Source organism: Sus scrofa, chromosome 11, assembly GCF_000003025.6.
Source record: "Sus scrofa isolate TJ Tabasco breed Duroc chromosome 11, Sscrofa11.1, whole genome shotgun sequence".
Classification (NCBI taxonomy): Eukaryota; Metazoa; Chordata; class Mammalia; order Artiodactyla; family Suidae; genus Sus; species Sus scrofa.
In genome coordinates this window covers 65,107,767-65,121,943 of record NC_010453.5, presented here as the reverse complement: position 1 = coordinate 65,121,943, position 14,177 = coordinate 65,107,767, and the positions used below count along the sequence as shown (strand labels likewise).

The window sequence follows — 14,177 nt, the reverse complement described above, 5'->3', positions numbered from 1 at the left end:
ATCTGGGAATTAGCGGGCGCCCAGCCGGTAGGTAGGGGAGGAGCGAGGGCCGGGGATGGGGTCGCGGCGAGGGGATGCAGACCGTCCAGCGCCAGCATGGAGGGGAAATCCTTGCAATTGGAGACGCCCGTGGAGTCGGTAACGCATGCCTTCCACAGGTTGGCCCAATAGGTGGCGGTGGTGATGACCGTGCCGTCGATGGTGGACACTTTCCAGTAGTCGGTGGGCAGCGTGGAGGACACCAGCACCCAGCCGGAGATGGAGACCATGAAGGCAATGATCTCCGACGCCGTGCTCGCCATACTGCCCGCTGCAGCTGCGCTTGAGCTCGCTCTCCGCGCGGCTACCCCCGCGCGCCCAGTCCCGCGGCTCCGCCTCCGCCGCGCCCCCGCCCCGCCCCGCCCCACCCGTCCCCCGCCGGTCCCTCCCACCCTCCCGGCCGCCCACAGACCCGACGCTAGGGGGCGCGCGTGGACCCCAGGACGCGCCCTCGGGGCAGAGAGGGCTAGCCGGGCGCTTTTTAGGTCGCCTGGATTCTCTCTCGAGTCTCCTAGCCCGGAGACCGCGGCCTGGAGGAAAGCAGACCAGCGTGCTCCCGAACCCCTCGCCCCCGCTCCCGCATCTCGGAGGCCAGGAGACGGCGGAGAATGGCTGTTCTATTGGACCGACTGACAGCCGGATGTGGACAACCTGCTGCGTCCATCACCCCTCCCCTCTCCAGCCCCGCTCCTTGGCAGTAGCTTGGCTACCAGAGTACCTTGTAAAAGCAAAGCAGAAAAAGCCTTTTGTGTGCCCGGAAAGGACACGGCCTGCTAACGCAGCTCTCTCGGCCTGCTGAACTCCAAAGGTTTTCATGCCATGCTCTTTTGGGTGACCCTGTTCGGCTTGTCAAGGAGGAATCACTGCAGTTTGGGGCTCGAGGGCAGCCCTGCCCTAAAATTTGTGCAGTTCCTTTTGGCCAAGCAGTGTGCGGAAGGTCACTGTAAAGAGGTGCGTGGCGCGGAAGTAAATTCAGGACAGCAGCATATGGAGAGCACAGGCAGCGTCGGGATTGTTCCAGCCACAGTGCTGGCCTGCTGGTACCACGCACTACACTTAGGCTATGCATTTAGGACGTTTTCCCCGGTGGGGCCCTTCCAGCTCCTAGTTCTGTGAGTCTGTTCTGTGAGCTAATAGTCTTGTCACAGCTGCTCTGCATCTTGTAATACGTTCTTACTACCTCCACCTTCTGCACCTAATTGAGGAATAAACGCATTCTCTACTGCATTGCTGTCTCAAAGTAAACTTAAAGATCAGGGTGTACGTTGGCTCCCGAGGTCACAAATGTAGGCGTAAATGAGAGAACAAAGACTCTGGCTTTATTATGTGGTCATTATTTGCCCTTGCAGTTCTTGGTATGAACTTTCAAGATTCACTTCTTACCAAAAGTGACCAAAGATCTAAAACCTCTGTCAGTTTTTCTATTAAAAAAAAAAAAAAAAAAAAAAAAGAAAGGCTAATTGCTAACCCTCTGATTCACCGTCTTTATGCAGAGGGACTTTGGTTCACTGTGAAGAATTTCTCAATTCCCCTTTGTCACTTTTTTTTTTTTTTTTTTTTGGTGAGCCAAATAAGTGTATAATGAAATTAAAGGTGATGTTTATGGGGAAGAGGTGGTTGGGGTATAGAAACATCAGAACTTAGATTTAAAAGGACTACCGGAGGGGAGGTCCCATCCTCGCTTGGAGTTCCCGTCATGCCTCAGCAGTGAACTAACTGACTAGTAGGGTTCGATCCCTGGCCTCACTCAGTGGGTTAAGGATCCGGTGTTGCCGTGCATGAGCTGTGGTGTAGGCCGGCAGCTACAGCTCGGATTCCACCCCTTAGCCTGGGAACCTCCATATGCTGAGAGTGGGGCCCTAAAAAGACAAAAAAAAGAAAATGAAGGGACCATTGAGTTCATATGGACACACTTCACACTCAACACAATCATTCAACTTCTGTCTGTAATATTCAGTTCACGCTCTAGCCTTCAGGGCTGTGGGTTCAGTGCATGGCAAAGTGTGTGTTCTGGTTTTGTTTTGTACTGACAGAAGTTTAGCAAGTTGTGGGGGGTTTTTGTTTTTTTTGGGGGGGTGTTGTTGTTTTTTAATCTTGAACTCCAATCTGTTTCTCTTTAATCCACCCACCTGCAAGGATCCGCCCTGAGACTATACAGGCTAAGCCCCACTTTGGGGCCCCGCAGCAGCCCTTGGGAAGTGGGTATGCTTGGCCACGGTTTGCCTGGTGTGATGTAGACATGGTTACGCTGCTGTACTACTCTTGGTCGCAATTTGTCCTATTGTGTCACATTGGGTTCATTGGGGGGGTCAAGTTTAAAAACAGTTTGGAACAAACCTAACTAACCTCCTCCTTCTCATCTTCCCTGCCATTCAAATCAGTCACCTTTGAGTATTGACTACAAAGTGTCCTCTATTCTTTAGCATGATTTGCCTTTTTAAAGTGCTTTTATTGTCTGGTTTCTTACCCTCCGGCATATTTCCACTCTTATTTCTATGCCATATTTCTTTCTGAACCATCTGCCTATTTTTAATCCCGTCTTCTATGCAGACAACATAGTAATGAACAAGGACATTCCCTATGGGATTTACAAAAATTAAAAAGTGCACCAGTGTTGATTTTGCACTTTATTTCTTGGCCGTGTTTGAGTGTCTTTGCTTGTGTGTTCCTCATGGTAATTACTAAAATTGTTGATTTTTTTTTTTTTTTTTGCAAGACAAAACCCTCACTTACTTTTGACACAAGTACCTAGTATTATGCCTTGAAGACTCAAGCAGTTCCTAATTTATCAAGAAATTAGTTATAGGTGTTCCTGTCATCGCTCAGCAGACACAAATCCAACTAGGAACCATGAGGTTGTGGGTTTGATCCCTGGCCTCGCTCAGTAGGTTAAGGATCTGGTATTGCTGTGAGCTGTGGTGTAGGTCACAGACATGGCTCGGATCTGGCATTGCTGTGGCTGTGGTGTAGGCTGGCAGCTATAGCTCGGATTCCACCCCTAGCCTGGGAACCTCCATATGCCATGAGTGTGGCCCTAAAAAGCAAAAAAAAAAAAAAAAAAAAAAAAAAAAAGACAAAAGAAAAAGACATTGGTTATAAATTCCATTGGGACCAAAGGTACATTGTTTTACAAAAAGAAGTATGGAGAATAGTTTGGGGTTTCAGACTTGTCCCCCAGTTTATTTAATAGCTAGTGTTGTTTTATCTATTGCACTTAAAATATCCACAAACCCACCACTGCCACATAGCTTCCAGAGGAAACAAATTTTGAAAGTCACCTTGGAACTCCAAGAAAGTTTCTTTATTGCATCACTAGACCATTGAAGCCAGACTCTCTGGGGGTGGCTCTGGTAGTGATTTCCCCAAAGATTCCACTGTACAGCCAGGTTAGAAACCGTGGCTCTGATCAATTGAGATTCATGTCTATGTATATAAACAGTTAATTTAGCTGAGCAGATGGTGTGTATTATAGAGGAAAAGAATATTCATCTCTTGGTTGAAAACTTTGAAAAAAGATTCTTTTACTCTAGAGATTGTCACACACAGCTTCAACTTAAAAGAGGTTGGAAACACCACAAACAAGCCATAACTTATGACACAGGCGGCAGCACTATTAGTTCTTTTGCCAGCTGAAACAGACTGGGTCGTCATGCCTGTGGACTTGATTAATTTCTTTTTGCTTTTATCCTTTGTCTGTTCTATGAGGTTGGACAGTCCCAAACTTCTCTTTCCTGGCGAGTTACGTTTTAGAGTCCACAAGTGCCTGACCAAAGGATGACAAATGTTAACTTTCTGTAATACCTAAAGAATATTATGGAATGAATCAAGCGTTTACTTTATAATGTCTTATATCTTAAGCTTTTCAAAACCAGTTTAGTCAGAAGAAACCTTAGTACAGGCAACCACATAATCCAACACAAGAATGTCCAGAAAAGGAAAACAGACCAAATAGAGATTAAAAAAGAAAAAAAAAATGTAGTGGATAAATGGCCCATTTCACTTAAGATTCTAGAGTCCCAAGTAATCTTTGCAGTTAATCTGCAAACTCATTTACAAAGTACCTTTTCAGTGATAAATGCTTCCTTATTTTCTTTAGGATTCAGTTCACTGAAAGTTTTAACTACTCATAACAAACCATTCTTAATTTAAATATAAAAGTATAAATATAACAGCTAGAAAGTCTCCTCTCCAAATTATTCAGTGACATCTTAATTAACAATAAATTGGCTTTTACTGTAGACTTTTCCCCAGTATGAAAAGTACTAATTTATCTACAATAAATCTGACTTGAAGACATTTAACATTCTGACATATATTCTGTGCTTTCCACTTTGGAGACCTAAGCCACAGAGATTAGCGTTGGAAGTTATTTCTTTGCCATTATTATGGTTATTAAGGAAAAAGAGAGGATTCCCCCACCCCAGCATCGGTTCTATAGGAGTAAAACCAGTTCAGCCAACTGAACCAGAGATTTGCAGAAATTCTTTACTTGAGATTCAACTCACTTGCCAAACAACACAGGTGTGCCTTTCAACAGCTCAAGGATTTTCTAAGCATCAAATTTGGTTTCAGTATACATGAGCGCCTTCCTAGATTCCAGGGAGGTGGCGTGCCGCTGATCACGTGGGAAGAAACTAAAGTCCTGATAAATACGGTATTAACTAAAAAAAACAACTGCCCAGGAGCCAAACATTGTTACACCACGTTAAAGAAGACATTAATGCCGATACTAAGATAGTAAAATAGCATATCCGTGTTCTTTCCCCATCGTTTTCTCTAACACTCTTGGTTTATCTTAATGCCCTACGCTAATTCTATGATACTTGTAATCTACTTAGCATGAAAGCTACAGAGCCATAGGAGTAGTTACAGGAATCAACACTCATGCTTATCATTGCATCATGAATCATATGCATGTGTGTCTATACATAATTTTTGCAAATTATAAGGAAACGAACAGTGGCTTATTTTGGCATCTAGTACCCTCTGCGGCTGTGGCTGTGCTGCATCAGAAGTGGATGCCATATAACTTATGAATTTGTCTTTCATTCATTCATTTTTTGTTGTTGGTGTTGAATTTCATACATTCATTTAAATCACACTGGTTCCCAATTCTTATAATCAAACAGGACCCTATGGCACCTGCCCGGGACAGACCCCTCCCCCATATCCTCTGCTGTATCTCCTCTCTTCAAAGTACCCAGATAATCAGTATCGCATGCATATCTCCTGAGTTTTTCAAATGCTAAAAACCATCAGCAAATGTAAGGCATTAACATCTTGATCATCTGGAGCAGGAGCAAGTAGAGCAAGGGGCCCCCAGACCTACTGGCGCCGAAGGATTGACAGTTAACCACCCTGTTACCTCACCATTAACCAATCAAAGCAGTTTGCACAAGATGAGCACAAAACCTGCGACCCCTCCCTCATTTGGCCTTTAAAAATTATTTGCTGTTATGAGGTCCTGCTGTATAGCACAGGAAACTATATCCCATCACTTGTGATAGAACATGACGGAAGATGATATGAGAAAAAGAATGTATGTATATGTATGACTGGGTCACTTGGCTGCACAGCAGAAATTGACAGAACATTGTCAATCAATTATAATAAAAAAGTAAATAAATAAAAATGATTTCTGTAAACCCTTTGGGAATTTGGGTGTTTTTGGGGTACAAGCCACTGTCTCCTTGCACGGCCCTGCATGAAACCTTTTTCTGCCCCAGACTCCAATGTTTCGGCATTGTTTGGCCTCACTGTGTTTGGGGCACATCAACTTGCATTCAGTGACATTCTGAGGTATCTTAAGACCATCTAGATCCCTCTAGAGCATCTGGAGAGGTAAGTTTGGGCCCCAGAAGCTCACTGCTGTCTTGGTGACTATCCCTCCAGCCTGGAAAGATTCTTACTTTGGGGTACTGGAGCATCTTATGAGTATTAATTCAACCTACACATCCAGGCTGGGCAGTAAGTACACCTATGTGTTTGGGGCAAGTACTTTCATTTCTCTGAATTGCTGCTTCCTCATTTGAAAAATGAAGGGGTTATTTTGGACGGTCTCCAAGACCCCTTTGAACTCTAAAAATCTCTTGAGCCTGTGTCTCCTAATAAACTTGACCAGCCACAGACAAAATCAACAAATAGAGAGAAAAGCAAAAGTTTTCCTTGGTGTCCTTGTCCTTTCTTTTTTACCCACTTCCTGCCATTACGTTCCCTCTCTTGCTTTATTTAAAGGGGGTGTCTGTGGATAGGTGTGTGCAGGTGTGTGTGTGAAGATAATGTTTAAAAAAAAATCTGTCTTATTTTCAAATCTTTTTTTTTCCTTTGGTTGTTTATTAGCAATGTGATAAAGGGCAGTCGTTCAGAGCTAGTGGTTATCAGCGGGAAGCAGGAGGGGAAATGTAGGGGTTTGGAGTGAAAGGTACAAGATATTGGGTATAAGATAGACTTGAGGATGTATTACACAACGCAGGGGATATAGCCAATATTTTGTAGTAAATGTAAATGGGAATTAACCTTAAATTGTATAAAAATAAAGAATTAAAAGGAAAGACTGCAGCATTTCAATTCACTTATAAAACAGGATGATGCTGGGGACAGGGCAGATGAAGGAACCATAAAGGAGGGAGATAAAACTGTCTCTGAGTGGCCTTCAGCAAGTCACCTAATCTCTCAGCATCTGTTCTTCCACGATAAAGTGGGAATAAATAATCGCTTTTTTCAAAGTTATTGTGAGGATTAGGGATAATATACATAAAGGACCTGGAACACGGTAGACATTCCGTTAAAAATGAGTGCTCGTTCAGATCGCTCATGCTCCTTCAATTCCTTGCCTCTTTTTAAAGTTATAAAGTTACATTTTGCATAAAAACGGTATTAATCAGAGTTAGACTGACTGCAGCAAGTGACTAAGGATGAACTGTGTTGCAAATCTTAAAAAAACAACCCTACCCCCCAGAAAGTTCTTGAGCCTGACTAGCATCCATGAGGACACAGGTTCAATCCCTGGCCTTGCTCAGTGGGTTAAGGATCTGGCATTGCCATGAGCTTCGGTGTAGGTTGCAGACGTGGCTTGGTTGTAGGTTGTTGTGGCTGTGGGGTAAGCTGGCAGCTGCAGCTCCTATTCGACCCCTAGACTGGGAACTTCCACATGCTGAAGGTGCGGCCCTAAAAAGCAAAAGAGAAAAAAAAAAGAGAAAGAAAACCTTCAGTGGGGCACCAGCATAGTAGAGGTTAATGCTGAGAGGAGAGGGAGAAACAGCAGGACACAAGGGGAGATCAGCCCAGGGGATGGAATTAGGGGGTGGGGGCGTGTTCAAAGGGAAGTGTAGCAAACGTGAGAAATAAAACTAGAATCGTAGATAAAAGGGGCTGAACCGGCGTATGACAGAATAAGGGAAATGAGGCGTAAGACAGAATAAGGGAAATGAATGCAAGGAGAAAGGAACAAAATAAAGGTAAAGAATAAAAAAGAGATGGGAAAGCCCCGGGGGAGGGGGCGGTTAGGCTGCAGGGAGAGAAGACGGATGAGCTTGAAGTGGAGGCTGTTTTCACAGCTCTCACCTCCCTACACCACTGTGCGGAAGGGCCACGCTCTAGTGCCTGTTACCAGCGAAGAGATTTCCCCTCCTCCCTGGGCCTCAGAAAAGAGCTGGTGAGAAGCTGATTCAAAGCTCCCAGGAGTCCCGTGTTTACCATCTGGCTTCCTTCATGGGAAAAATTATTGGAAATTTAAAATGAATTCTTTAGGGGTCAAAGATGCAAAGTTCTTCCAAAAACATACTCATAAGCAAATAATTGTGAGGGTTTTTTTTCCCCAAAATGTAGACTTCCTCCTATTTTTGTCTAATAAAAACTTAGATGGGCACCTTTGGGTACCAGGTACTGCCCTCAATAGCAACCCTATGAAGTAGGTATTGTTTTGACTCCTATTTTACAGATGCAGAAACCTGACCACAGAGGCATGCAATAACTGGCTCCAGAAGGTGGTAGAGGCAGAGTTTCAACTTAACCAGTTTAGTTCTGGAGTCTACACTCCTCTTTGTAATCAGTCATTTACCTCCTACCAAGACACTGCTTTGTAGTTCATATATTTAGGTAATATCCGCTGAGTATATGAACAAACACACACAAAAAGTTAATTAAAATAATGCTACATCATTTGCATTTATTTTAATTTTTAGGAGAATGGCTTTTATAATCAGAAGTATTTGAACAATGTACCTATTTCCTTATTTAATTTCATTATGTGACTGTATCTTGTAAGAGGTGAATTGAAGTTCATTCATACACTGTTTAACAACGTCCTGCATAATGCTAACCCATTACGTCATGGTTTGCGACTAGAGCATTTTTCTTTTTCTTTTCATTTTTAGGGCCACACCAGCAGCACACAAAGGTTCCCAGACTAGGGGTTGAATTGGAGCTACAGCTGGTGGCCTACACCACAGCCACAGCAACACGGGATCCAAACCACATCTGCAACCTACACCACAGCTCATGGCAACGCCAGATCCTTAACCCACCGAGCAGGGCCAGGGATTAAACCCGAATCCTCATGGATCCTAGTCAGATTCATTAACCGCTGAGCCACGAAGGGAACTCCTAGAACATTTTTCTTAAAATGTATATGTGTGCGTGCATTTGTATGTATAGAGAGGTGTGTATGTTTACACACACACACACACACACACACACACACACACACTAAACAGTTCATTAGCACACTCCTGTCTTCTCCATGCTTTGGGTCCTGCACGGGGCTCTCAGCCAGTCAGAGCCACCGCAGCTGACTTCACTATGAAGGCTTTAATCAGCCCCCACCCTCTACCTTTTTATGGTGAATTGAGGGAGTTCTTTGCTGTGTGTTGTTTACTGTGCTATGGCTTATGCTTCTTATGTTTATTTTCTGCTGAAGTTGTGATCCATATTAGCCAACAAAAGGTGTGCTACAATAAAACAAAGGAAAAGTGTCCCATTCAGACATTAAAAGGCAAGTTGTCCCCGCCTCCGCCACTAGGTATTTTGCCCTCTTGCTTTTGGAATGCCCACTGCAGTGCAGGGCGGTTCTCATTTTCTCATATCCTCCTCAGTACTTGTTTTAACTGACTTACATAAATGCACAACCCAAGTTTATCTATCTCCAAAGTTCATGTTCTTATGTTTATTTATTTATTTTTATGTTTTTATTATTTATTTTTTCTTTTTAGGGACTCACCTGCGGCACATGGAAGTTCCCTGGCTAGAGGTCAAATCAGAGCTGCAGCTGCTGTCCTAAACCACAGCCACAGAGATGCTGGATCCAAGCCGTATCTGTGACTTACACCGGATCCTTAATCACTGAGCAAGGCCAGGGGATTGAATCCATATCCTTATGGACACTGTGTCAGGCTCTTAACCTGATGAGCCACAGTGGAGCTCCTCTTCTTTGCTTTTTTTCTTTTGAGTTAAATGTCCAAGTGTTGGAAAAGAAACTTGTAACCACAATCTCCTCATTACCAAATAGTGTGTTTTAATTGCTGGGTGTGCCCACGATGCAAGTTTTCTGGTTCACTGATTTTTATATTCCATTTCCTCCACTGTATCCTTGAAGGCAAACCCAGCTGCCAGGAACCTGCTGGAGGCGCCTTTAAGGAAATGATTAAGAAAACAGAGGTGATCAGAGATGGCTGAACATCACCGAAACCTGGGAGGAATGGCCAATAATTGTGGGAATAGTGGCCTGAAAAAGAAATAGCCAGGCAGTGGTTTTGACTGCTATGGATTTGAGGAGATTGGAGACACCAGTGTCAGAGGTTGGGATTTCTTGCCATCAGAAGATTAAACAGCCCGTAGAGTTCACTTAGGTTGCTCCCATTTCAAGATCAGCATTATTCATTTACTGAAACGAATCAAAATACATTTATCGGGTGCCTGTTAGGCTCCAGGCGTCCTTCCCCACATTGCAGACATGCTGAACAAAGCACTTGCTACCCTCACGCAGTGGACATTCCCTGGAGGAGACGAAATACCAGGTAAGAAAAAGATTTGGTGTAGCAGATGCTATATGCTAAAGAGAAAACATAAGCCACCAAGGAAAGAGGCTGTTATACAAAGTGTGATGGGTGTATTCGATTTTAGTTAGGTGGCCAGAGTAGCCCTGCTTGAGAAGATGACCTTTGGGTAAAGAGCTGATGGAAATGAGGGGCTTAGCCGTGTGGACAGTTTCAGGCAGAGCTTTTCTGGAGGGGTCTGTGCCTCTGACTTGTCTGAACATCACTGGGGAGGCCAGAGTGGTTGCAGCAGAGGGAGGAAGGGGAGTGCAGTGGGACATGAAGACAGAGAGGTAACAGGGTGTGTCCATGAGTGTGTGCGTCCATGTGTGTCTGTGCATATCTGAGTGTGTCTCTGTATGTGTGTGGGGCTGGGGGAGAGGGGCTTGTATACAAATCTGGGCAGTTCATGGAGGGACCTGTAAGTCCTAAAAACAACACTGGCTTTTTCACTGAGTTCAATGGGAAGACACTGGTGGGTTTTGTGAGGACGAGGGAGAGCTGACCTGTGTTTCAGGATCACTCCGAGGAAAGCCTGGAGGGAGGTCAGTGCAAAAGCAAGGACTCCAGTTGGGAGTCCAGTGCAGTAGTCCCGCTGAGGGATGATAGTGGCTTTGATCAGCCTGGTGGAAGTGGAATGGTGAGAAATGGTCAAATTTTGTCTTTGAATCTATTTTGAGGGTAGAGTTGACAGGATTCGCTGATGACTGGTTGGATGGAGGAGTGAGAGGGGAAAGTCAAGGAAGACAGGAGGAGCTTGGCCTCAGACACTGGAAGGGTGGAGTTGTTTCCTGAGATGAAGAAAGCTCTAGATTAGCAGGTTTGAGGTGACTATCAAGTGTTCATGCAGCCTGTGGCTCAGCGGTAATGAACCCCACTAGGTTTCATGAGGACTGGGGTTCGATCCCTGGCCTTGCTCAGTGGGTTAAGGATCCAGTGTTGCCATGAGCTATGGTGTAGGTCTCAGACTCAGCTCAGACCTGGCATGGCTATGGCTGTGGTGTAGTCTGGCAGCTACAGCTCCGATTCGACCCCTAGCCTGGGAACTTCCCTATGCCACAAGTTCAGCCCTAAAAAGCAAAAATAAAAAAAAAGTTCATGCAGCTTACATTGAGTTGGGGGTGCCCATTAGACATCCAGGAGGAGAAGCCAAGTAAATAACTGAATCCACAACTTCAGAACAGAGGTTCAATCTTAATAGGTCCACTTTGGAGGCACCTGTGGTTAGATGGCATTTAAAGCATGCCACGAGCCAGATCCTTCCTCTCTAACGAAATGAAGATGAAAAAGAAAGAGTCTGGGAGACAGGGAGGGACCAACAAAAGAGAGTGAGAAGGCACAGCCATCTAGGTTGGAGAAAAACCAGGGGAGAGAGTTCTGGAAACAGCGTGAATAAGCCGCTTTAAGGAGAAAGAAATGATGTCACACGCCACGGAGGACTAAAGAAAGACGGTGGGGGGTCCGAGGTCTTTGCTGGGAAGAGTAGGGTGAAAACCAGATGGGGGCAGGATCTGGGGAAGATGGAAGGGAAAACGCTGACGGGGAGTGAGCAGCTCTTTAAAGGGAGGAGAGAAACAGCGCGGGGGCTAGAAGGAAAGTGGGATCTCGAAAGGCTGTGTTGTTGTTTTAGTTTTGTATTTTTAAGGTGAGGGGAAATAACCCGATGTGGGGCCTCCCGAGGACCTGTAAGGCCCTTCGTGTGAATTGAAGAAAGGTACCCTTTCCACTGTGTGGCTGCAGTCCCACACCAGGCACACAGCTCGGGAAGCCGAGGGGTGGGCGCAAGAGTCCCACGCCATGTGCGGCGGTGCCCCAGACTGTCCATCGCCACCCTTTGCCCCCAGTACTGTCGGTGGTCAATTCTATACGAAATAGAATTTTAGGAGTTCCTTTCGTGGCTCCATGAGGATGCAGGTTCAATCCCTGGCCTTGCTCAGTGGGTTAAGGATCCGGTGTTGCTATGAGCTGTGGTGTAGGTGTAGGTCGAAGATGCAGCTCCGATCCGGAGTTGCTGTGGGTCTGGTGTAGGTTGGCAGCTACAGCTCGGATTCAACTCCTAGCCTGGTGACTTCCATATGCCACAGGGGCAGCCCCCCCCCCAAAAGTAGAATTCTATAAAAACACGTCATATGCAGCTTTTCCATCTGCATTTGTATTTACTTGACTTTGTAGTAAAATACATATTGGCTCCAGGACCTGTCTCCCATACCAGTTGTGCGACTGCTGGAGTCCCACAGTTGGGGCTCCTTATCCGTGGATATCAAGGGCCAGCTGTATATGTCTTAGTTTGATATCATTTAAAAACCATATGGGCAGTGTGTGAGACCTTAAAAAGGGGGGGGGGGCAATATGGTACACAAGTTTTATAGTTCTAGAGTATGGGAGTTAGGAAGTACTTTGAAAATTATTGAATTTGACATTTTACAGATGAGACTGGAGTTCAAAAATGACCTAATGCATATTAAATTATAAAATGCAGCTTGGAGTATTGTACCAATTGGAATAGCATTTCGTGTGTGTTATTCTTCATATGTGTGGATTTGAAAAATGACCTGAATTGAAGGAAAATCGGAATTAATAAGCAAGGTTTGAATATTTAAAAGTTGAAAATGACTGTTTTCATACAGGTTTTCCTCAATGATATATTCGTGCCCTTAAAATATTTACAGGTATAATACTGGGAGGTTTTTTGTTTCAAGTTAATGCAGAGTCATCTCTACAAATGGCCTTTGAATGAAAAGAAAGGAAATAACAATGAAATTGTATGCTGATAATACAGTAGACAGATAATACACACCCCTTTTTGTGGTTCAAAGCAATAGCTGTTTCTATGTTTGATTTAGGGTTCTTGAAAAATTAAAAAGGTCTAAAGAACAAAGTTGATGTCATGTTTTGCCTGCAATTATTATAACTGCCACACCTCTAGGATTTCAAATATAACTCTGACAAACAAATCCTATAAGTCATGTTTTGTTTTCCAATCAAAACACTATATGAAAGAATATATTGTACTTTTCTGACATGGTATAAAACAGCCAATGTAGTTTGTTTAAGCAAACTGATATTTTGTTTGTCAGTTTCTAGAGTTTATATACTGCAGAGGAAAAAAGCAGATAATCAAATTCCATTATTTTTTACTAATTTTCAGATCCAGTTGAGAGGATCAAATAAATTAAAGCATAGACATTATAAAACTGGCTATGTTGTGAGTTACTTGACAGGTAATTGTTGAATTTAATTTTATTAGTCAAAAAGGATAATTGACTTAAAATACTGGATGAATGTTAAGCATTACCACTTAAAACCTGTCAATGTCTAATTTTTATTGCTCTTTTGAGTAAATCATCTTTTTGAATGAATAAAAATCATATCCTTTCAAATTATAATCTTGCAACAAAGTGGGATATTATTTTAGGCTTCAAATGATCAAATTAGTCCCCAAATAACGCTCTTTTTTGTGTGGAAAACCTGTTATACATACATATACAAATAATGTATTTATCATGAAAGAAGTTTTCTATAGATTATCAGGAATCACACAATATGAATTTAGGAAAACACTGTGTTTTTTCATGTTTTGTTCTGCCCCGTTTGTAAACAGAGTTAACTCCCTATCATCTGCCAGGAATAGCCATGAGGTAATTTCACTCACAGATTAGGATCAGCAGTTTTTTGTATCCTTTTTCCTAACAGCCATTTCATTTTGACTTTCGAGATGTTTATCCTTCACTGGTTTAGGGAAAAGCTCAGCTTGGCTCTATATAGTGTCCAAAATCTTACCTATTTAAAAATGACCCTATTCAGGCAGTTCCTGGTGGCATAGCAGGTTTAGAGTTGTCACCGCTGTGGCTCTGGACACTGCTGTAGCTTGGGTTCAATTCCTGGCCCAGGAACTTCTACATGCTGTGGGTGCGGCCAAAAGAAAGTGACATTATTCTTATTTTCTCACCATCTGGGAAAGCTCTAGGTGACTCAATCTCAGGGCAGAAGACTCCTTAAAAGGGTAAATTTTACCCCCACATAGACTGGTGCTTGCTTTACCAAATCACTGGACAAATGTGGGTCTTTACTGATTATGATTTGTTTTGTTTTGTTTTGTTTTTTTGG

General features: G+C 43.6%; 1 protein-coding gene across 3 annotated transcripts in view; it reads right to left on the bottom strand.

Annotated features, from left to right (window-relative positions):
• The window catches only part of CLDN10 (claudin 10), a 117,297-nt gene that overhangs the window by 23,059 nt on the left and 80,061 nt on the right, over positions 1-14,177 (bottom strand). The window contains 1 exon segment of one of the 3 annotated variants that reach the window (NM_001243444.1): positions 83-317. The exons of the other annotated variants lie outside the window; for them this stretch is intronic. Within the exon segment in view, the coding sequence (NP_001230373.1) occupies positions 83-302 (220 nt within the window). The 5' untranslated portion in view covers positions 303-317. 3 annotated transcript variants of the gene reach the window in all.